General features: G+C 43.2%; 1 protein-coding gene across 1 annotated transcript in view; it reads left to right on the plus strand.

The window, feature by feature from the left end:
• camta2 (calmodulin binding transcription activator 2) overlaps positions 1–25408 on the plus strand; it is a 34061-nt gene that overhangs the window by 993 nt on the left and 7660 nt on the right. The window contains 13 exon segments of the mRNA XM_051944364.1: positions 83–186; positions 1228–1295; positions 1369–1504; positions 12050–12121; positions 12236–12383; positions 12572–12700; positions 12770–12962; positions 16211–16548; positions 16551–17155; positions 17238–17792; positions 18437–18563; positions 21503–21637; positions 24919–25085. Of these exon segments, the coding sequence (XP_051800324.1) occupies positions 83–186; positions 1228–1295; positions 1369–1504; positions 12050–12121; positions 12236–12383; positions 12572–12700; positions 12770–12962; positions 16211–16548; positions 16551–17155; positions 17238–17792; positions 18437–18563; positions 21503–21637; positions 24919–25085 (2777 nt within the window).

Raw genomic sequence — 25408 nt, forward strand, 5'->3', positions numbered from 1 at the left:
GCTGACTGTAGGCTGCTCCATCAGAACCAGTGACCCACAACTGTGTGTGTGTGTGTGTGTGTGTGTGTGTGTGTGTGTGCAGAGAACAGAGGCCAGAGGAAGGTGTTTGTTCCCAACAAGCTGCTCGAGTGTCTTCCCAGTTCTTCCAGTCTTCCCAGTGAGAGGCTGCGCTGGAACACCAACGAGGTCAGTCATTTCTGCTGAGAGGTTGTGTGTCTGTCCTCTCACCGTGGTAACACACTGAGGACAGATTTCATCACCGCAGCAGGACGACACTGAAGAACACTACCACACAGAGACACAAAGAGACACAAAATGACCTCACAGAGACACAAAACAACCACAAAGAGACACAAAACAACCACAAAGAGACACAAGAAGACACAAAACAACCACAAAGAGACACAAGAAGACACAAAGAGACGCAAAACGACCTCACAGAGACACAAGACACAAAACAACCACAAAGAGACACAAAACAACCACACAGAGACACAAGAAGACACAAAACAACCACAGAGACACAAAACAGCCACACAGAGACACAAGAAGACACAAAACAACCACAAAGAGATGCAAAACGACCTCACAGAGACACAAAAAGACACAAAACAACCACAAAGAGACTCAAGAAGACACAGAGACGCAAAACAACCACAGAGACACAAAACAACCACACAGAGACACAAGAAGACACAAGAAGACACAAAACAACCACAAAGAGACACAAGAAGACACAGAGACACAAAACAACCACAAAGAGACACAAGAAGACACGCAGAGACACAAAACAACCACACAGACACACAAGAAGACAGAGACACAAGAAGACACAAAACAACCACAAAGAGACACAAGAAGACACAAAGAGACGCAAAACAACCACAGAGACACAAAACAACCACACAGAGACACAAGAAGACACAAAGAGACACAAGAAGACACAAAACGACCACAAAGAGACACAAAACGACCACAAAGAGACACAAGAAGACACACAGAGACACAAAACGACCACAAAGAGACACAAGAAGACACACAGAGACACAAAACGACCACAAAGAGACACAAGAAGACACACAGAGACACAAAACGACCACAAAGAGACACAAGAAGACACAAAGAGACACAAAACGACCCCACAGACTAAACTTCCTGTTGTAAATCTATAAATCTCTGCTGCTGTCGGCCTTCAGACGTCGTGTGTTGTGTGTTGTGTGTCTGCAGGAGATCGCCTCCTACCTGATCTCCTTCGACAGACATGAGGAGTGGCTCTCCTGCAGCCTGAAGACCAGGTACCTACTGTCTCAGCCTGTCAGACGGAGCTGAGGGCGGCAGGCCGGCCCTGACGCTGTGTTTGTGTTTCAGGCCCAAGAACGGCAGCATCATCCTCTACAACCGCAAGAAGGTCAAGTACCGCAAGGACGGCTACTGCTGGAAGAAGAGGAAGGATGGGAAGACCACCAGAGAGGACCACATGAAGCTCAAGGTCCAGGGCATGGAGGTGAGTGTGGTCAGCAGCAAATCTACCACGTCTCATTTTCAGTCTGAATGTGTCATCCCACTGATCTGAGATAAACTCACTGAACAGGAGACATTTCAGCAAATATGTGGACATTTTTGGTGGAAAAAAAGTTTCTTTAAGAACATTCACATAAAAATCAACCAAAATCCAGCGAATTTCGCTGGATTTTGGTTGATTTTTATGTGAATGTTCTTAAAGAAGACATCAGAAGTTTTACTGATATATATGGAATCACTTTGGATATTTTTAGGATTTTTTTGGAAGATTTTTACTCATTTTGGAAAATATTTCTAAGAATTTTCTTACCAAATTTGAGGGATTTTTTTGAACTAAACTTTTAAGAATTATTGGAATTTTCTTCCTGAAGGTTTTGCAAATTTTAGGATTTTTTTTCAGATTTTTTTATTATTTTGAACTAAAACTTTGAAGGAATTATTGGAATTTTCTTCCTGAAGGTTTTGCAAATTTTAGGATTTTTTTTCAGATTTTTTTTATTATTTTGAACTAAAACTTTTTGTTATTTTCCTTTTTATTAATTTTGTGTTAATAAATGTACATCATAACTTCGTATACTAGATATTAAGGCTAACATCTGTTTTTCCATGTGGTAGTTGTACATTTCACTGACTTATTACACAATTAAAATGCTCTGTAGCCAAACAAATGCCGTCTATATGTAAGCAGACATTGTGTAACTGATGTACATCCAACTGAGATTAGAGAACAATGAAGTTTAATAACAAAACAGAACACAATGAACAATCCCCTTTCCCCGCCGTCAGTCAAACAAATGCACTATGAAACAGCATTAGTTAATGGATCAGTTTCAGTTATATTCTCTGGTTGTCAGTTCCTACTTTGTGTTAAGAATGGTTCCCAGATTTCAGTAAAAGTGTCTCGCCTCCTGTTTATTTTATGTATTAGTTGCTCATATGAGGCTGTTTCTGTTCATGCATTCAGAGTAGTCTGGGTTGTCTGTTCCCGTCCAGTGTTTCAGTATAACTCTTTTAGCAGTGGTAAATGCTGCTTTTAGCCACTTGGCTTTCTTCTCATTTATTCTATTGTTCCCTTTCATACTATTCAAGAGACATAAGGCAGGAGTAAGGCTGATATTCACTCCAAGACTGTCTGATTTTTTCTGTAACTCTCTGCCAGTAGACGTTTAATATGGGGCAATAAAGGAACATGTGGAGAAGATCTCCTTTATTGGTTTTGCAGCACAGACACAGGTTTGACAGTTAGCCCCATGCTGTTCATCCTCACTGGTGTCCAGTATAATCTGTGGCATATTTTAGATTGAATGAGTGTGGACCCAGCATCTCTCATTGGGTTGAACACCTCCCTAGTCAGTCTGCTCCATTCTTCCTCCTCATAAGTCATTCCTCGGTCTTTTCCCATGCAGCCTTTAAGCTTGTTGTATGACCTTTAAACCCATTTATAAGATGGTTGTAAATTGTGCTTACCAGGTGAGGTGTTTTGAGGCAGTAGCAGATTGGACTGGTAGTTCTGTCCCTCTGAGAACTGCCTTAGACATGCAATCAATGAGTTGTAAAAACTTCCAGGAGTCTTTATTGTGTATATGTTCCTTTTAACTCTTCAAATGATTTAAAGGTTTTGCTGTGGTAAAGACATTGAATATGATTGATTCCTTTGGTATGCCGTTCTCTCCAGAAGAACACCTTTCCCCCTGTTTTTAATCAGGGGTTATTCCATGTAGATGATGAACCTGTAAGGAAACATGCCTTCCTTCTTATGTACGCGATGCCAATGAAACGATTGGATTTTCATCTTGAGATTTTGAACTATAACTCAGGTAATCTGCTGCTTTAAATGGAGCAATTAATTCTTCTTCTAGGTCCACCCACACAGGTCTGTCCTTTGTGAATGAGAGTAATGATGTTATCTGAGCCCCTATAATGATTCTGGGTAGAGCTTCATATCAGGAAGACTCACACCCCGTATTCTACTTTGTTATTTTCATCCTCGCCCTTTTCCCAGCCCAGATAAACTGATTGAACATTTTGTCTATGGTTTTAAAAAGAGCCATTGGTATATTTATAGGTATCATGTTTCAGAGACCGTTTTTATAGCTTGTATTCTTCCCCATAATGATAACTGTAATTTATCCCAACTCTTGAGTAAGATTTCTCTTTGAGCCCAGACTGGGTTGAAATGATCAAATATTATGTTCTCTAGTCCCGGATTCAAACATATTCCAAGGTATTTTAGGTTTTTAGCTCCCATTTGAACTTCCATTGAAGGAAACTGCTTTTCTAACAACTTCTAGAGCGTGGCATCACTTCAGACTTGTTCCAGTTGATCATATATCCTGATATAGATGAGAACGAGCTGATAGTTTCTAAAATTGTAGGTATCGATTTCTGAGGATCTGACATCATGACCAATATATCGTCTGCAACAATTGATCATTTGTTTTCTTGCCCCCCATTGTTATTCCTGTGATTGATTTGTTTGGTCTTACAGCTTCTGCAAGGGGTTCTATGATAAACAAGAGGGGTGAGAGTGGGTCTCCCTGGTTTGTCCCTCACTGCAAAGGAGTCTGACCTCAGACCATTAGTTGTTACGTCAGATTTAGGCTGATTGTAAATGAGCTTGTTAATGTTCTGGAATCCTAAACCAAAACCAAATTCTTGTAAGGCAAAGCTGAGGTAACTCCAGCTAACCGATCAAATGCCTGGTTTGCATCTCGGGATAGAGTGGAGTGTCCCAGTCTTTGACCTTCCACATTAAATGAAGCGTCTGAAACTATCTGAGGAGGCCCTGCCCTTCACAAAGTTATTACATTATTCATTCTAAGTGCAAAGATTTTTGTCCACAGCTTTTCATCCCAGCATAGTAGACTGATTGGCTGATAACTTCCACACTCCAGTGGCTCTTTTCCTTTTTTCAGTATAAGGGTGATTATTGATTCTGTCATAGAAAATGGAAGCTGTGCCTTATCAATGGCTGAGCTAAATGTTTTTAGTAATTCAGAGCTAAGATCGTCTGCAAACGTCTTGTAAAATTCATTTGGAATCCCATCTGTACCTGGGCTTTTCCCTGAGGGTGAGGGTTGTATGATTTTATTCACCTCTTCAAGTGTTATGGGGTGTTCCAGGTATTTCACATCTTCTTCTGACAATTTAGGGAGCTTTAAATGTTCAAAGAATGTTTTTGCTTTCCTTAGGTCTGGTTCACCCTCTGCCCTGTAGAGTTCTTCATAGAACTGTTTAAATACCGGGTTCATTTCTTTGTGGTTAGTAACCAGTGCACCAGTTTTATTTCTAATTGCTCCTATTGGTGAGCAGCTTCTCTAGCGTTCAGCTGACTGACTAATAGCTGGCTTGCTTTTTCACCAGATTCATACCATTTTTGTTTCAATCTATGAAGAGAATATTCTGCTTTTTTGTGTGTATATTATTTAGTTTGTATTTAATTTTCATTAGGTTGGCCAGGCAGGTGTTATTTGGATTTTGCCAAAGTTTACTTTCTATCTTTTTAATGTCTTCCTCATATTGAGTCATTTTATCCTGTCCTGTTTCTTTATTAAAGCTGTTTGTTGTATAAAGACACCCGTTTGTAGGCTTTGAAAACATCCCATACAATATTCCATTATTTATTTCAAAGAATGTTTTAATGTTTTATTCTCATTCTGTAACACACTTGTATTCATTTGCCATCCTTTAGATCTTTCTTGAGTCTCACCAGAGGTAACACGAGGTCAACAGGAGCATGGTCTGTCATGGCTGTTGTGTCTATACTGCAGGAGACCGTATTTTCAATCAGCGCATGTGAAATCAGATAATAATCAATAAGAGAATAAACTGAATGTCTGTGTGAAAAGAACGTGTAGTCTCTGGTATCTGGATTTAACAATCTCCAGACATCCTGTAGCCCTGTGTCTTTGCAAAGTGATTTCATAGCTTCCTGCATCTTGGACGGTCTGGTAATACCCTGGCCAGATCAGTCTAGGAACACGTCAAGAATTTGGTTATAATCCCCTCCTACAATCACTGGGAAATGACCAAAAGCTAATCTAATCTTTTTTAGTTGTAGAAAGAAGTCTGGCTCTTCTATGTTAGGAGCATACAGGTTGCCTAGGATTACATTTTGTCTACCAGATTCGCTAAAAGAAAAGAACTCTTCCCTCTTTATCTCTATATTCTGTTTCCACTATAATATTGGTCTTTTTTGAGAACTATATGGAAACACCCCGCTTTTTTGAGTAAAATTATGATAAGCACATTTGATCCGTCTGTCATGAATTCTAGGTGTTTCTTTTTCCAAAAGATGTCTTGAAGCATGATCACATCTGAACCCCTTTGCTGAAGATAGTTTAGAACTTTTTACATATGAGCCCAAACCATGAACATTCCAAGAAGAAATTTTGATCATATTATGACCAATGACAATCTAACTTAGTATATTTTTCTGTATTATAACTCCTGAACCAATGAACATTAATTACCTTAGTCTGTGAAAAGTGCATAACCAAACACCAAAACCCAAACTGACGGCTTTCCCCTTTCCAAAAGCTAAGAAACCCCTCTGAACAAATTCTACCCTGTGGTCCCCTTCCTGTCCCTCCAAGTCCATCCCTGTTCCTCATGACATGTCTGGAGTTAGGTGCTGAAGCTCCAACCATCCTGTAAACAAGTCTTATTAATATACTTAAAGTCTGAAAGATCGTATAACAGATAAAAAGATGAAGAGTGAATAAAAAAACATTGGTGAATCTTAATCATTATATTTCAATATCCAAACATATATAGGTAAAAGGAAATTAGAATCAAGTCAAAATCCAAGTGTGTCTTTGAGTTTCCACAAATTAAAGCTCTAGTTGAACTGTTAGAATGTAAGACTTATCAAGTCAATGTAAACTTATGGAGACATCAATGTTTAAATCAGAGCTTACTCAGTACATTGTGGACTTACTTATTCCAGTGGGTACCTGTGTTCTGCGTATTACATTACATATTGTTTGCTGTGTTCAGTATGTTGTGCAATATTTTACTTACAGTTCTACACCATAGTCCGTCTCATATATGATCTTATTCATTTGAAGTTATTGCACTTCTTCTGCTGGATGATATTCCTCCAGCCATCTCTTGGCTGCTGTTGCGTCCTCAAACCTGTGCCCTTTCCCTCTGGCTGTGACCCAAAACACCGCTGGGTATTGCATCGAGTACTGCAGTCTCTGCTTCATGCACATACATCTGACCTCTGTAAATGTATTCCTCTTATCCTGTACATTCTTGGAAAAGTCTGGGAAAAAGTCAGCCTTGCTGTCCTTCCACTGAAATGGTCCCAGCTCCTTTGCTCTAAAGCGTACCTTTTCTCTGTCGGTGAATCGGAGGACTCTCACCAGTATGTGCCGTGGCCGGGGGTCAATGTTTCATTGGTCTAGTGGAGAACGAGTTGTCGGTGTCCGGTGGGCCCTCTCGATGATCAGGTCCTCTGATGTGTCTGCAAACAAACACTGCAACAATTCCTCCATACTCCGTCCTTTCTCTGTATCTTCTGGCACACCTTTAATGCGGATGTTGTTTCTTCTGCTGTAATTTTCCTGGTATTCAATGCGAGTTTGGAGTTGTGTGATTTTATTCTCCATACTTAGTGATTGATTGACAAGCTGTGTATTGTCATCCTCTAGCTGTGAGATTCTGGCCTCTGCTTTGCTGGTTCTGGAGCCTAGCTTCGCTCCATCTGCTTGCAAAGAATCCAGGCTTACTTTGATTGTTGTCACGTCTTCACCCACTTTCTGTATCTGTTGTTGTAGGCTTTGGTTCATGTTACGAATTTCGTTTAATACAACGGAGTTGTATTAAACACGAGCAGCTGTAGCTGCACCCTTAGCTTCAGCCATTCGGTTAGCTTGAGGTGGCGTTGATAGGAGTTTTCAGACCTGTATTGTTCCTCCCTCGTGGATTTTTCAACCTCTTCATAAGTTTTCCTTTTCAGACTGCTGTTTGAGTTACATTAAATAGTTCATTTAACGTGTTTTATTTGACAAGTATAGTTTTCAATTTTTTAAATTTTTTTAACTAAAACTTTTAAGAATTATTGGAATTTTCGTCTTGAAGGTTTTTTGCAAATTTTAAGAATTTTTTCATGATTGTTTTATTTTTTTTGAACTAAACTTTTAAGGAATTATTGGAATTTTTGTCTTGAAGGTTTTTTGCAAATTTTAAGAATTTTTTTATGATTGTTTTATTTTTTTTGAACTAAACTTTTAAGGAATTATTGGAATTTTCTTCCCGAAGGTTTTGCAAATTTTAGGATTTTTTTAATGATTTTTTTTATTTTTTTGAACTAAAGCTTTTGAGGAATTATTGGAATTTTCTTACTGAAGGTTTTACAAATTTTAGGAGTTTTTACAGATTTTTTTTATTTTTTTGAACTAAAACTTTGAAGGAATTATTGGAATTTTCTCCCTGAAGGTTTTGCAAATCTTAGGATTTTTTTCTTTATTTTTTTATTTTTTTGGGCTAAAACTTTTAAGCAATTATTGGAATTTTCTTACTGAAGGTTTTGCAAATTTTAAGAATTGTTTTTATGATTTTGTTTTATTTTTTTGAACTAAAACTTTTGAGGAATTATTGGAATTTTCTTCCTGAATGTTTTGCAAATTTTAGGAATTTTTCTCTGTTTTTTATTTATTTTTTTTAAGTAAAACTTTTAAGGAATTATTGGAATTTTCTTCCTGAAGGTTTTGCAAATTTTCTTCAGTTTTTTAAAAAAAAATTATTTTTTTGAACTAAAACTTTTGAGGAATTATTGGAATTTTCTTCCTGAAGGTTTTGCAAATTTTAGAATTTTTTTATGATTTGTTTTTATTATTTTTTTAACTAAAACCTTTCATGAATTATTGGAATTTTCTTCCTGAATGTTTTGCAAATTTTACGAATTTTTTTCAATTTTTTAAATTTTTTTAACTAAAACTTTTAAGGAATTATTGGAATTTTCGTCTTGAAGGTTTTTTGCAAATTTTAAGAATTTTTTTATGATTGTTTTATTTTTTTTGAACTAAACTTTTAAGGAATTATTGGAATTTTCTTCCTGAAGGTTTTGCAAATTGTAGGAATTTTTTCTGTTTTTTTTATTCATTTTTTTTTAACTAAAACTTTTGAGGAATTACTGGAATTTTCTTCCTGAATGTTTTGCAAATTTTATGATTTTTTTAAATGATTTTTTTTTATTTTTTTGAACTAAAACTTTTGAGGAATTATTTGAATTTTCTTCCTGAATGTTTTGCAAATTTTAGGATTTTTTTTTCAGTTTTTTATTTATTTTTGAACTAAAACTTTGAAGGAATTATTGGATTTTTCTTCTTGAAAGTTTTGCAAATTTTAGGAATTTTTTTCTGATTTTTTATTTTATTTTTTCAGACAAGGGAACAACATTTTTTGGTGCTGTAAATGAAGATGACATGAGGGTTAATGCATCTCAAATTAGGAGGTTACATGACAGCAAAAATCTATTTAAGAGTGAAAAAAAACTGCTGTTTTTTTATCATGTCTGGTTTATTTTAATGTCTTATTTATTTTAAAAGCTGCTATGTTTTTTAGCATGTCTGGGTTATTTTAATGTCTTATTTTAAAAGCTGCTATGTTTTTTATCATGTCTGGTTTATTTTAATGTCTTATTTATTGTAAAAGCTGTTATGTTTTTTAGCATGTCTGGGTTATTTTAATGTCTTATTTATTTTAAAAGCTGCTGTGTTTTTAGCATGTCTGGGTTATTTTAGGACGCCTAAGCTTGACAGTCCTGGTGAAATACAGCTTAAAATAAGTTTTCTAGCTGGTTTAAGATCTCCGTATTCTAAATATCACATCTTATTTCCATAAATCTCACCAAGCCATTTCTCACTTGTTCTATTGGCAGATTTTTAACTTATTTCAAGGTTGAAGTTCTTTGAAATAAGCTTTGTTTTCTTGTTTTGGGTGGTTCATTTTTGCAGTGTGCCTCCTCGTCTGTGCGCTGACATTATTCTGAGGAAAGCTGTTGGTTATTTCCAGCAGTGATGGGACATGTGTGGCACTGGGCTGTGTGTGACCGGTGCAGCTTGTTTTAAAGGCTCAGATGTGAGGAAACAGCTGGTTCACCACCACATCTGGACCCTGAACGCTGGTGTTCACATGTCAGCTTATGTCAACTAAAACCCCCAATCAGCCAGACAGGATCGGATAGTTCTGGCATCGGGTGTTCCTTTTTTCCAGGAATTGTCAGATTTCCTCTTTAAGAGAGTAGAAGCTGCAGCCTGGATGTCATGTAGGAGCTGTTTAACTGGCACAGGGCTTTGGAGTGAATGTAATTAATGGCCTTTATCAGCGCCTTCATCACATGGTCATACATTCAGATGTTTGTCACAGAGAAGCTGTGGGTGAATCATCCAGTGGAGCTGATCACTCTGCCTCCTCCTTCACTTTGTTACAGATGAGGGTTGATCATCCACCTTGTTCTCCAGCCATGGCAGGTGGCTTTATTCCATGGTAGTTTCATGTCGTTAACGGTGGAACAAACAGAAACAATAAGCCTGTTCCTGTTGTTTGGAGGTCTCTTACCTCTGCACTGACATTCATTTCATTGTCCACTCCTCTAAACAATCACTGACTGAGCGCTGTCATCACAGGCTAATCAAACAAAGTCAGCTCCACTCCTGTTTCCTCTGATTGTCTCTAAGTCTGCTGAAACATCTTCAGTTCTCTGTACCACAGTGTTAGGAGCCAGACAGTCATCAGCAAACTGTTCCTTCTTCTCAGGACAGATTTTCTCATCAGACAGTCTTTAATGAATTCACTCAGTGCTTGGTGATAACCTGGCTTTGTGCTATTTTCATGTGCTTGTATAAAACCACTGCTGTGTGTTAAAGCAGCTTCCAGTTTTTCTCCATGTTGGTTCCCAGTCAGACTGTGGTATTTTCTGTGTTTGGTCTGGTAGAGCCTCTTGATACTGAACTCCATGAAAACAGTAGGCACACACCACTGTTTCATATTTCAGTGAAAAAACTCCAGTTTCCACTGAAAGCAGCAGCCCAACTGTCCTTTTTTTAGTTGGAGTCTCTGTTTTTGAACTGGGCTGGTAAGGATCACACTCTGTCCTCTGACCTGGTGATGAGGGTCAGACTGTCCACAGGACGCTGGAAATTTGAACATGGACCACTTTTGGCCCACGGGCCGGACTTTGGACATACCGGTTTAGAGGAAAAACAGCTGTGGGCCAACATGGAGGTTCTTCACTGCCTGAGGAGGTTACCTGGACCAGAAGCCCTGAGTCTAGACTGTCAGGAGAATAGCTGTATCATTAGGACTGGTTGGTATCTCTATACCCTGAGTTAAGACTGTCAGGAGAATAGCTGTATCATTAGGACTGTTAGGTACCTCTTTACCCTGAGTTCAGACTGTCAGGAGAATAGCTCTATCATTAGGACTGACTAATACCTCTATGCCCTGAGTTAAGACTGTCAGGAGAATAGCTCTATCATTAGGACTGCTTGGTACCTCTTTACCCTGAGTTCAGACTGTCAGGAGAATAGCTCTATCATTAGGACTGGTGGATACCTGTATGCCCTGAGTTAAGACTGTCAGGAGAATAGCTCTATCATTAGGACTGCTTGGTACCTCTTTGCCCTGAGTTCAGACTGTCAGGCTGCACAGATTGATTGTTTTCATGAAAGATGCCAGAAATGTTTGCTGTGCTCCTCGTTTGTCTTGGTGTTATTAGAGTCTGATTGGCTGGTGAAGAAGACCAGCTGACTGAAGGTACGTGTCCACCAGATGTGATTTCCCGCACGTCAACGCACCGCCTCTGAAAATCACGGCATGATGGGCACTCACTGTGGACCACAACATGGTCACATGACCGAGCTTTCAGCTTGACGGTCTGACAGATGAGTCGGATAAACACAGTGGATCACAGCTGGAGACACACCAGAATGGACTAGAATGCAGCATGCAGCGCATTTCCAGCTGATCCCATGGCCTGCAGCTCATGTGACCATGTAGCGCCCTGCTGTTGGTCCAGTGCTGTCATGTGACCATGTAGCGCCCTGCTGTTGGTCCAGCGCTGTCATGTGACCACGTAGCGCCTTGCTGTTGGTCCAGCGCTGTCATGTGACCATGTAGCGCCCTGCTGTTGGTCCAGCGCTGTCATGTGACCATGTAGCGCCCTGCTGTTGGACCAGTGCTGTCATGTGACCACGTAGCGCCCTGCTGTTGGTCCATCGCTGTCATGTGACCATGTAGCGCCCCGCTGTTGGTCCAGCGCTGTCATGTGACCACTTAGCGCCCTGCTGTTGGTCCATCGCTGTCATGTGACCATGTAGCGCCCTGCTGTTGGTCCAGCGCTGTCATGTGACCATGTTGTGTCCACTAGTGAGCGCCCACCATGCTGTGATTTTCAGATGCGAGGCGTTGCCATACAGAAAATAACATCTGGTGGACACACAGCTTTGTGTTTGACTGATCAATAGCTCCTGATCAGTTCCTGTCAGCTGATCAATACTGACCTCCTTCTGTGTTTCAGTGCCTCTACGGCTGCTACGTCCATTCCTCCATCGTGCCAACATTCCATAGGAGATGCTACTGGCTGCTGCAGGTCAACACAATAACACAATAACACTACGACAGCTCAATACAACAACACAATAACACAACAACACAATACAACAACAGAACAACACCCGCTAACAGTTGTGTGTCTGTGTCCCAGAACCCTGACATCGTGCTGGTCCACTACCTGAACGTGCCGTCCCTGGAGGATTCTGGGAAATGCAGTCCTCTGCTGTGTGCCGTGTCCGACCGCCATGACAGCCTGAGGTGGAGCCGAGATGACCTGCTGAGCCAGCTGAAGCCCATGTGTACGAGTACTGTCTGTAGTACTCACTGTACTACAATACACCTGTACTTCCACAGTAGTACTAACCCTAACCCAATCAAAAAACCTTTCTGGTTGAGTAAAAGTAACTAAGTCAGTTTGCTGAATAATTTGTGAATAATTTTGGGCTTGACTGTATGTAGTACTGATGTGTACTTGTACTACGCTTAGTCCACAGTATGAAGTGCTCCGTGGGTTCGGGTGACTTCAGCATTGAGGAGCTGGTTCAGCACATCCTGGACCGACAGAGAACCAAACCACAGCCAAGGACACACACCTGCCTCTGTAACACCGTCCAGGGTAAGGCGGCACTGTGACATCACTGTGACCTCACTGTGACATCACTCTGACCCTGTCCTGTGTCTCCAGTGTCTTCAGGAGTGAACATTCCCCATCGCTGTAACAGCACCAAACACCGCATCATCTCCCCCAAGCTGCCGCCGTCCTGCCGGCCGACTCCATCACCGCTGTCTGAGCTGGGGGAGGCCGGGAGGACGGGAGGAGACGCCAAGCTGCCTCACCTGCAGGCCCAGAGCAGCCCAGCCTCGTCCCCATCCTCCAGGTGAGCTCACCTTTCTGAAAGGGTCATTAGCTGCTACGTTAGCCTGAACATGCTAGCCACTACATTAACTTGCATGCACAGCATTAACCGCTATGTTAGCCTGAACATGCTAGTCACTACATTAACCTACACATGTAGCATTACCTGCTACATTAGCTTGAACATGCTAGTCATGCATGGGGTAATGAACATGTAGTCTGTATTACATGTTCCTTAATCTGCACATATTGCACTAGCCACTATGTTAGCATTAGCCAGATCATGCTAGTCACTACATTAACCTACACACATAGGATTAGCCGCTATGTTAGCCCAAACCAGATCATGCTCGTCACTACATTAACCTACACACGTAGCATTAGCCATTACATTAGCCTGAACATGCTAGCCACTACATTGCATGCTAAGAAGAAGTGGGACACTGAGAGGACTGAAGAGAGTAGACAGGAGTACAGTGAGATGCAGCGTAAGGTGAAAGTAGAGGTGGCAAAGGCCAAACAAGGGGCTTACGATGACTTGTATGCTAGGTTGGACAGTAAGGAGGAAGAGACTGACCTGTACAGGTTGGCAAGGCAGAGAGACAGAGATGGGAAGGACGTGCAGCAGGTTAGGGTGATAAAGGATAAGGATGGAAGTGTGTTGACAGGTGCCAATAGTGTGATGGGAAGATGGAAAGAGTACTTTGAAGAGTTGATGAATGAGGAAAATGAGAGAGAACGAAGAGGAGAAGAGGTGACTGTTGTGGACCAGGAAGTAGCAAAGATTAGTAAGGATGAAGTGAGGAGGGCATTGAAGAGGATGAAGAGTGGAAAGGCACTTGGTCCTGATGATATACCTGTGGAGGTATGGAAGTGTCTCTGAGAGGTAGCAGTAGAGTTTCTGACTGGGTTGTTTAACGGGATCTTAGATAGTGAGAAGATGCCCGAGGAATGGAGGAGAAGTGTGCTGGTGCCCATCTTTAAGAACAAGGGAGATGTGCAGAGTTGTGGCAACTACAGAGGAATAAAGCTGATGAGCCACACGATGAAGCTATGGGAAAGAGTAGCTGAAGCTAGACTAAGGGCAGAGGTGAACATCTGTGAGCAGCAGTATGGTTTCATGCCAAGAAAGAGTACAACAGATGCAATATTTGCTTTGAGGATGTTGATAGAGAAGTACAGAGAAGGTCAGAAGGAGCTGCATTGTGTCTTTGTAGATCTGGAGAAAGCTTTTGACAGGGTGCCCAGAGAGGAACTGTGGTTTTGTATGAGGAAGTCTGGAGTGGCAGAGAAGTATGTTAGAGTGGTGCAGGACATGTATGAGGACTGTAAGACAGCGGTGAGGTGTGCTGTAGGAGTAACAGAGGAGTTCAAGGTGGAGGTGGGAGTACATCAGGGATCAGCTCTGAGCCCCTTCTTGTTTGCTATGGTGATGGACAGGATGACAGACGAGGTTAGACAGGAGTCTCCATGGACTATGATGTTTGCAGATGACATTGTGATCTGTAGTGAGAGCAGGGAACAGGTGGAGGAGAAGCTAGAGGCGTGGAGGTTTGCCCTGGAAAGGAGAGGAATGAAGGTTAGCCGCAGCAAGACGGAGTATCTGTGTGTGAATGAGAGGGACCCAAGTGGAAGAGTGAGGTTACAGGGAGAAGAGATCAAGAAGGTGGAGGATTTTAAGTACTTAGGGTCAACAGTCCAGAGCAATGGAGAGTGTGGAAAAGAGGTGAAGAAGCGCGTACAGGCAGGCTGGAACGGCTGGAGAAAAGTGTCAGGTGTGATGTGTGATAGAAGAGTTTCAGCTAAAATGAAAGGAAAGGTTTACAAAACTGTGGTGAGACCAGCCATGTTGTTTGGTCTGGAGACAGTGTCCCTGAGGAAAAGACAGGAGGCAGAGCTGGAGGTAGCAGAACTGAAGATGCTGAGGTTCTCTTTGGGAGTGACCAGGATGGATAGGATCAGGAATGAGGACATCAGAGGGACAGCACATGTTAGAGGCTTTGGAGATAAAGTCAGAGGACAGACTGAGATGGTTCAGACATGTCCAGAGGAGAGAGTGAATATATTGGTAGAAGGATGCTGAGTTTCCCACTGCCAGGCAGGAGGCCTAGAGGAAGACCAAAGAGGAGGTTTATGGATGTGGTTAAAGAGGCAATTGATTCGCTGTGGTGACCCCTGAAGGGAAAATTCGAAAGGAAAATAAGAAGATGCTCGCCACTACATTAACTTACACATGTGGCATTACCTGCTACATTAGCTTGAACATGCTAGTCATGTGCAGGTTAATGAACATGTAGTCCGTGCTACATGTACATGAACCTGCACATGTAGCATTAGCCACTATGTTAGCCTGAACCAGATCATGCTAGTCACTACATTAACCTACACATGTAGCATTAGCCGCTACGTTAGCCTGATCATGCTTGTCACTACATTAACCTGCACACGTAGCATTAGCCACTACGTTAGCCTGAACATGCTAGTCACTACATTAACCTACACATGTAGCATTACCTGCTACATTAGCTTGAACATGCTAGTCATGTGCAGGTTAATGAACATGTAGTCCGTGCTACATGTACATTAACCTGCACATGTAGCATTAGCCACTATGTTAGCCTGAACCAGATCATGCTAGTCACTACATTAACCTACACATGTAGCATTAGCCGCTACGTTAGCCTGATCATGCTTGTCACTACATTAACCTGCACACGTAGCATTAGCCACTACGTTAGCCTGAACATGCTAGTCACTACATTAACCTACACATGTAGCATTACCTGCTACATTAGCTTGAACATGCTAGTCATTTGCAGGTTAATGAACATGTAGTCCGTGCTACATATACATTTACCTGCACATGACTAGCATGTGTGACTGGCATGATCTGGTTCAGGCTAACATAGTGGCTAATGCTACACGTGCAGGTTAATGAACATGTAGTCCGTGCTACATGTACATTAACCTGCACATGTAGCATTAGCCACTGTGTTAGCCTGAACCAGATCATGCTGGTCACTACATTAACTTACACATGTAGCATTAGTCACTATGTTAGCCTGAACAGGTAGCTTTAGTTAGTATGTTAGTGTAAACAAGATCTGACTGTCTGTCTCTCACCTGTCTTTCTGTCTCTCACCTGTCTTTCTGTCTGTCTCTCACCTGTCTGTCTGTCTCTCACCTGTTTGTGTCTGTCTGTCACCTGTCTGTCTGTCACCTGTCTGTCTCTCTCTCCTGTCTGTCTCTCACCTGTCCATCTGTCCACAGTTCGGCATCGTCCCCCCCTCAGCCCCACAGAGCCGCCATCACCGTGAGTAACCACGGCAACGGCTTCTATGGAGACCGCCACAGCAACCTGACGACAGTGGCGCTGCCCCAGAATGCCGTCATCGTCATGGCAACGACGGCCACTACCATCGCAGGGGGAGGAGGCGGAGGAGGCGGGGCTGGTTGTGAGGAGGCGGGGCCGACGAGGAGCCTGTCACTCACCCGCTCTGGACAGCTGCTGCTCTCCCCTGCCCTCCCCCCTCCCTCTACGACCGCTCCCGCCTCCCCCTCCCCTCCCTCCTCCTCCTCCCCCGCCCCCCCGGCCCTCCCCCCTCCTCCCCCCAGCCGCCAGGCGTGGCCACGCTCTCCCTCACCCTCCTCCCCTCCCCCGTCATCGGAGGCCTGCTCCTCACCCCTCCCCCTGCTGCAGCCCCTTCCCCTCCGTCTCCCCCCTCATCCCCCTTGTCATCTCCCCCCTCTCTCCCCCCGGCCTTCGACCCCGACTCCTTCCTGAACTCCCCCAAACAGGGGCAGACGTACGGCGGCCCCCCCTCCAGCCCCTCAACTGCCCTCTGCGCCTCCTCCCCCCTGTCTCCCCCCTCCCTCGCCCTCTCCCTCTCCCCCACTTCCACTCCTCCCTCCTCTGTCTCACCCCCATCGTCCCTCTCCTCCCTCTCCTCCTCGGAGGCGGACCGCAGAGACTCCGCCCCGTCATCCTCACCCCTCTCCTCCTCCCTCCCTCCCTCCCTCTCCCTCTCGCTGTCCCCCACCTCCTCCGTGGCTCCGCCCCTCCTCCCCCTCTGTCTGGAGCTGGGAGGTCTGGGGGAGTCGGAGAGAGGCCGAGGGGAGTCTGGTGGTGAGGGGGAGGTGATGGAGCGGAGAGTTGATGATGATGATGATGATGATGAAGGAAGGGCTCCGCCCACCAAGCTGGCGCTGCTGCAGGTGAGTCACCCGGCGTGTTCCTGGGACTATTTTCTGTGTCGTATTCCTCCACCTACGACCTCTTTCTGTTTCTGTCACTCAGACAAGCCCCGGCTCCTGCAGCTCGTCTCCACGACAACAGACGACCAGCTCCGCCTCCCTACTCCTTGTCTGCCAGGACTCGGCCAGCCAGCCAGCCAATCAGACTCAGCTACAGGCTCCTGAAGCCCCACCCCCAGCTGAAATCTCCCATCAGCCCCTGGTGCTGCAGAAGCCGGTTGCTCTAAGCTCCGCCCCCGACATGCACCCTCCCACCTCCCCGATCCAGGTGAAGGAGGAGAGCGGACAGACCTTCGATGCCGAGGACACCCGCATGGACACGCACCTGTCGGAGGAGGCGGAGCCCTGTGAGCGCGGGGGGGAGGAGCTGGACATCTCCTTCGACAGCCAGTTCCCCGACCTCATCTCTGACCTCATCACTGAGGAGGCCAATCCTGTCGCTGCTCCACCCCCCGCCGTGTTCCCGGTCCGCTACATGGTGCCGCCCCAGCCCTCCCCCTCCTCCTCCTTCCTCCCCTTCCCTCACCCACTGCCCTCCTCCTCCTCTTCCCGCCTCTCCACCATCACAGACTTCTCACCGGAGTGGTCGTACCCCGAGGTAACCAATCAGCATCCAGCACTCACCTCCACCTGTACAGCAGAGTTAGAAATGACTAAAACCTGACAACACACCTGGCAGAATGATATAAACCTGCAATAAGTGGATAAAAACGTGACAGAAATCTAATCAGAATGACTTTAAACCTTTTAACATGAACTGGAATTTATCTAAAATAGATAAAAACTCATCTGAAATAACAAAAAAAATAATAGCCAAATTAAATAAAACTTCTCCGGTTTAGTCTTCTCAACTTTATGAATCCAAAATATCTTTCTGAATGTTTAAAATGAATGTGTCATAGAATCTCTCCACAGGACAAAATGTGTCCTAAAGCTCTTAAAGCTGATCTAAAACGGTAGAAACACTTCAGAATGAGTGAAAATGACTCAACCTGGTGCAGAATGAGCTGAAGCTCTGAGCTGCTGGTCCACAGGGGGGCAGCAGAGGGACAGTCCAGATCTGCTCAGCTCCAGGGTGGATTTTATTTAATGAACCCTTAAAAATAAATAACTTTACCGTCATCAGTCAATTAGTTTTGTTAGTGATGAATCAGATTGTTGTGTTTTTATTCTACCTGCTTCTTTCCTTTTAGCGTTAAATCCGTAATTTTCCCCAAACTAAACCTTCGTGTCTCTCTGCAGGGGGGCGTGAAGGTTCTGATCACCGGGCCATGGAGCGAGCCGGTGGGTCGCTACTCCTGCGTGTTCGACCAGAGCACCGTCCCCGCATCGCTGATCCAGCCCGGAGTCCTGCGCTGCTACTGCCCCGGTACCGATCCATGTCACATCACAACACCTGGAAACCTCATGTGGTTCTTCGAGGAGAAACGTACACAATAACCACTACAATAGCCTAGCTACACACCGTTAGCTGCTCAGTTAGCCTAAACAAGCGAATGTTAGCTACTCAGTTAGCCTACACAAGCTAATGTTAGGTTCTCAGTTAGCCCGAACAAGCTAATGTTAGCTACTCAATTAGCCTGAAAAAGCTAATTTTAGCTACTATGTTAGCCTGAACAGTTGTAAATGTTCTTTGATTTTTCAAATGCATTCAACTCCATCTAACCCACCATCCTCAAAGACAAGCTCACAGAGATGGGAGTGGATCCTTCCTGTGTTTCATGGATCACAGATTACCTGACAGGAAGGCCACAGTTTGTCAGGCTGGGGAACTGTGTTTCTGGGACATTAATGAGTAGTACTGGGGCTCCACAAGGAACAGTCCTGGCTCCATTCCTGTTCACTCTGTATACATCTGACTTCAAATGCAGCACTGAGTCCTGTCACATTCAGAAATACTCTGATGACACTGCTATGGTGGCATGTATCAGAAATGGACATGAAGCTGAATACAGAGATCTGATAAGTGCCTTCAGTGACTGGAGTCACAAAAACTGCTGCTACTCAACGCCTCAAAGACAAAGGAAATGATCATAGATTTCCACAGATCCGAACCCCCTCTTCATCCAGTGAACACTTGTGGACATGGAGATGGTGACATCATATAAATATTTAGGTGTCCACCTTGATAATAAGTTGGTCTACAAATGTAGACTTCATCCACAAAAAGGGCCAGAGCCGACTTTATTGCCTCAGAAAACTTTGATCTTTAGACATCTGCAGTAAGATGCTGCAGATGTTTTATCAGTCTGTGGTAGCAAGTGTCCTGTTTTATGCTGCAGTCTGCTGGGAGGCAGCATAAAGCAGAAGGATGCAAGGCGTCTGAACAAACTGATTTAAAAAAAGCTGCTCTGTGGTTGGAATCAGATTGAACACATTGGAGGATGAGGTGGAGAGACGGGCACTGAGAAAGATGGAGGCCATTCTGACAAACATGGATCATCCACTTCACATCTGCCTCAATGAACAACGAAACATCAGTGGACGGCTCCTATCCCTGCGCTGCAAGACCGAAAGATTTAGGAAATCTTTCTTGCCATCAGCAGTCAGGCTATTCAATTCAAAATTAAACAGATAAGAACCCTGACAACTGAATTTCCCTTCGGGGATGAATAAAGTGATTCTGATTCTGAACAAGCTAATGTTAGCTACTATGTTAGTCTGTAAACGTCAACCACTGCATCAGCCTAAAATAGAACATTAGCTTCTCAGTTACCCTAAACAAGCTAATGTTAGCTAGTATATTAGTCTGAATATATGACATCAGCCACTACATCAGCCTAAAATAGATTAACTTCTCAGTTAGCCTAAACAAGCTAACGTTAGCTAGTATGTTAGTCTGAAAATGTGACGTCAGCCACGACATCAGCCTAAAATAGAATGTTAGCTTCTGTTTTAGCCTGAATAAGCTAAGGCTAGCTAGTATGTTCGTCTGAAAATGTGATGTCAGCCACTGCATCAGCGTAAAATAGAATGTTAGCTTCTGAATTTGCCTAGATAAGCTAATGCCAGCTACTATGTTAGTCTGAAAATGTGACATCAGCCACGACATCAGTGTAAAATACGTTGTTAGCTCTTCGGTTAGCCTAAACAAGCTAATGTTAGGGTCTACGTTAGCTGTAATAAAGTAGCATTAGTCACTATTTTAGCCTGAACAAGCAAGTGTTACCTTCTAGATTAGCTGTAATAAAATAACTTTAGTGACTATGTTAGCCTAAACAAGCTAATGTTTGGGTCTATGTTAGCCATAATACAGTAACTTTAGTCACTATGTTAGCCTGAACAAGCTAATATTAGCTAGTATGCTAGTCTGAGAATGTGATGTCAGCCACTACATCAATCTAAAATAGAACGTTAGCTTCTCAATTAGCCTAAACAAGCTAATATTAGCTACTACATTAGTCTGAAAATGTGACGTCAGTCACTGCATCAGTGTAAAATAGATTGTTAGCTTCTACTTTATCCTAAACAAGCTAATGTTAGCTAGTTTGTTAGCCTGAAAATGTGATGTCAGCGACTGCATCAGCCTTAAGTAGAATGTTAACTTTAGTTTTAGCCTAAATAAGCTAATGTTGGGATCTAAGTTAGCTCCGAAAAGTAACATTCAGCAACTATGTTAGACAAGCTTAATTAAAGGTCTACATTAGCTGTAATACAGTAACATTAGCCACTATGTTAGCCTAAACAAGCTTGTGTTAGGGTCTGCGTTTGTTTGTTTTATTTCATTCATTTGTAAAATAAAAAAATGTTTCATGTAACACAATAAAGTAACATTAGCCACTATGTTAGCCTAAACAAGCTAATGTTTGTGTCTACGTTAGCTGTAATAAAGAAGCATTAGTCACTATGTTAGCCTAAAGAAGCTAATGTTAACTAGTATGTTAGTCTGAAAATGTGACGTCAGCGACTGCATCAGCCTTAAATAGAATGTTAGCTTCTCAGTTAGCTTAAGCAAGCTAATGTTTGCTTCTGTGTCAATCTGGAAATGTGACATCAGCCATGACCTCAGCCTAAAATAGATTGTTAGCTTCTCAGTTAGCCTAAACAAGCTAATGTTAGGGTTTACGTAGCTGTAATAAAGTAACATTAGTCACTGTTAGCCCAAAACAAGGTATTATTAGGTTCTATGTTAACCGTAGTAAAGTAGCATTAGTCATTATGTTAGCCTAAACAAGCTAATGTTAGCTGCTACGTAACCCTCATAAAGTAATGTTTGCCTCTGTGCTAGCTAAACAAAGCAATGTTAATCGTTACCTGAGGACGAACACTCACCTTTCTCACCTGTCCGACTCTGTCTCCGCCCTTCAGCCCACGAGGCCGGCCTGGTGTGTCTGCAGGTCCTGGAGTCCGGAGGTTCTGTCTCTTCGTCGGTTCTGTTCGAGTACCGGGCGAGGAACGCGAGCTCTCTGCCCAGCTCTCAGCTAGACTGGCTCTCATTGGACGGTGAGACACAACTCATCCAATCAGTACCAATCAGTAACAATAATGACTCGGTCCTCAGTGCCTGGTCACGCTTGGTCTGGTCTGGTCTAGTATGGTTTAGTCATGTTCTAATCCTGGTTTTGGCTTTGGTTTTGGGTCTTGGTCCTGGTCTAGTACAGTGTACAGTAGTCTTGCTCAAATTCTGGTCTTGTCTAGTATGGTGTAGTCATGTTCTAGTCCTGGTCCTGGTCTAGTACAGTCTACTCTGGTCATGCTGTAATCCTGGTTTTGGTTTGTCCTGGTCCTAGTCCTGGTCTTCGTCCTGGTCCTTGAGTCTTAGTCCTGGTCCTGGTGCAGATTAATGAAACAGAACTTCTTAAATATGAAACAGAAACAAGAGTTTAGTAGAAAAGACTCAGAGTCCATCTGTTCCCCTCCAACGGTTTGGTGTAGGATGTTTTTTGGTGTTTTTTTTGGAGTCTTCTGGTGTTTTTTGTGATTATTTCTTTTGGTGTTTCCTGTTCCTGTCTTGTTGTCAGACTTTTCCTTCACTCTTTGGAGACGGTGTTTACAGATTACAGGGTCAGTGAGACTTTTGACCTCACCTCTTACTTTAGTATTTATCTCTGTACCTGAGAACCCACGTCTGAAAGGACTAGAAGGACCTCCTTTATCAGAACAGGAAGAACCTTTCAGACTAGAGAAACTAATCTAACCTTCAAGTGGTCTCAGTCCGTCAGCATCCCTTCAGCCTACATGTCTCACCTAAAATCCTCCAAAGTAAATAGTTTACTGGAACCAGATAGTGGATATTAAGGAAGAAAAGTCTCAAAAACCTTGATTAACAACAAACAAAAGCATCAAAACCTGGATATGAACCAACAGAAGTGTCAGAAAAATGAATATTAACAAAAGATAGTGTCAAAAACCTGAATATTAACCACCAAAGTGTGAAACCTGAACACCAGACTGCTGCTGGAGCTCTGTGGTTGAAGGTTTGGTTGTTGTTTCTCAGACCTGCCTCCAGACGGTGCAGATGAGTCGTGTGTGTGTGTGTGTGTGTGTGTGTGTGTGTGTGTGTGTGTGTGTGTGTGTGTGTGTGTGTGTGTGTGTGTGTGTGTGTGTGTGTGTGTGTGTGTGTGTGTGTGTGTGTGTCACTGGTTTCTGTCAGGAATGTCACAGACACTCTATCAGCCCCTCCTCCCCCTCCCTCCGGGTTTCCCAGCATGCTTTGCTGCAGTGTTTGGACATCCAGACTGAGCTCAGACTGCTGCAGTTGGAGGCTTTAACTCCAGCTGATCCTCGCTCAGCCTGCTGCCTGACTGTCGGTGTGTGTGTGTCTGTGGGTGTGTGACATCACGGCGTACCCAGCATGCCCCTCACCTAAGCTCAGAGGGGCAGAAGATGGACGCTCCTCAGCAGCAGGATGGTGTCGGTAGGGCCAGCTCTGCCTGTGTGTGTTTTTGTGGTGGTTGTCATGGTTATGCAGCTGCTGGCCGCCGTGGCAACCACCAGTGCCTTGTGATGAGTGAACGTTCATTCAGTCCAGCTGATGTGTTCTGGTTGCTGCTAACAGACGCACTAATGCCTCCAGATTTAGTTTGAGATGTTTCAGAAGAGCTCCGTTATTTAGTATTTGAACAGAAGATTGTCCAGAAGGAAATGAAACCTGTCAAAAATTACTGTGGAAAACAACTTCAAACTTTTCAATTACTTGAAAGTATTCCAGACTTCTTGTAGTCTGGAGTGGTCTTAAATGAGTCTAGAATGATTTGAATGGTTTGATACGAATCTAGAATGACCTGAAATAAGTCTAGAATGATTTGAAATGAGTCTAGAATGACCTGAAATGAGTCCGGAATTATCTGAAGTGAGTCTAGAATGATCTAAAATGAGTCTAGAATGATTTGAAATAAGTCTAGAATGATTTGACTGTAGTATCACCTGAAATGAGTCCAGAATTATCTGAAGTGTGTCTAAAATGACCTAAAATGAGTCCAGAATGACCTGAAATGAGTCCAGAATGACCTGAAATTAGTCCAGAATGACCTGAAATGAGTCTAGAATGATCTGAAATGAGTCTTGAATGATCTGAAATGAGTCAAGAATGATGTGAAATGAGTCTAGAATGATCTGAAATGAGTCTAGAATGATCTGAAGTGTGTCTAGAATGATCTGAAATGAGTCTAGAATGATGTGAAATGAGTCTAGAATGATGTGAAATGAGTCTAGAATGATCTGAAATGAGTTTAGAATGATTTGAAATGAGTTTAGAATGATTTGAAATTAGTCTAGAATGATTTGACTCTAGTATGACCTGAAATTAGTCCAGAATTATCTGAAATGAGTCTAGAAAGACCTGAAATGAGTCCACAGTTATTTGAAGTGAGTCTAGAATGACAAAAAATTAGTCCCAAATGACCTGAAATGAGTCTAGAATGATCTGAAATGAGTCTAGAATGATTAGCTTACCTTACCTTACCTTAGCTCCATCAGCGTAGCTTTAACCTCTGTGATAGCTGCTCGCAATTTTTGTTGATGTTTGTGCTTCCAGTTCAGTTTGTGCAGGTTGTTTTTCTGTCCATCAGTCAGTTACACTGCTACAGCTAGCATTAGCTGCAGGCTCAGAGGCACAGCTAACCTCTCAGTGTTAGCATTAGCCTAGCACTGTTAGCTGGGTGAGTTCCAGCTGCTCTGACACCAGCAGGTGTCAGGAATTATTCAAGTGTTTTCAGGAGACATCTGTAGAATTTGACGTTCAGCCAGAGAGTTTTAGTTTCGTTTTATTTTTCTTTGACATTATTGTGTGTTTCTTTGTCGTTATTGTGTGTTTCTTTGACATTATTGTGTGGCTCTTTTGGATCATTTGCTTCATGTTGTGGTAGTTTTTTGTGATCTTGTGGTTTGTTTTTTATTGAAGCGACTAATTCATGTGCAGTGATGGATAAACTACCGTGTCATGAGAATGTTTCAGCTGTAGGTGAGCAGGGAGTCCCCGGTGTGTGTGTGTGTGTGTGTGTGTGTGTGTGTGTGTGTGTGTGTGTGTGTGTAGGTCACCGTGTGTTGGGCTATATTAGGGACGCTGCTTTTATTTCCTTCACACGGTGAGACTGTGCCAGGCGGCCGAGCGATTGAAGTCAGTCAGATAGTTTCCATGTGAGACACTGTATGTGTGTGTGTGTGTTCATCCAATCAGGCTGGTGTGTGGGTGACGTCCATCAGCTGATTGGCCGGTGCAGGTGATGCAGCAGGTGCATGCTGGGAGCTGTAGTCGCTGAGTGTTCCTGTGCTGTGTGCTGCAGATAATCAGTTCAGGATGTCCATCCTGGAGCGTCTGGAGCAGATGGAGCGCAGGATGGCAGAGATGTCTGCCCGGGACCTCCACCACCAGCAGCAGCAGCAGCACACGCAGCAGAGCGGAAACCAGCTGGCCACGCCCCCTCCACCTCTACCTGAAGACCACGAACAGGTGAGGCAGCCGTTCCTTCAGACAGACAGCGGTTCTTTCATGGCTCTGTATGTTCATCACCGTGGGGTTTAGAAACATGTAGCAGCACACTCACAGTTACTCTACAACACACAGAGGCACTGAAAAAGATTCAGAAGAGACATAAAACCTTCAAAAATATCACTATGAAGAGGAGTACCGTCCCTCAGGACACAAAGTCTCCTTAAACAGACTCAGAATAGCTAAAAAGACAAAGTAAAGCTGCTAACAGATCCTCAGTCTGTATAACAGAGGGGCAGAGTCGCCTCTAAAGAACAACATGAAGCTCAGGTGTCCTGGTGGCT

This window comes from Acanthochromis polyacanthus, chromosome 24 (assembly GCF_021347895.1).
Source record: "Acanthochromis polyacanthus isolate Apoly-LR-REF ecotype Palm Island chromosome 24, KAUST_Apoly_ChrSc, whole genome shotgun sequence".
Taxonomy (NCBI): Eukaryota; Metazoa; Chordata; class Actinopteri; family Pomacentridae; genus Acanthochromis; species Acanthochromis polyacanthus.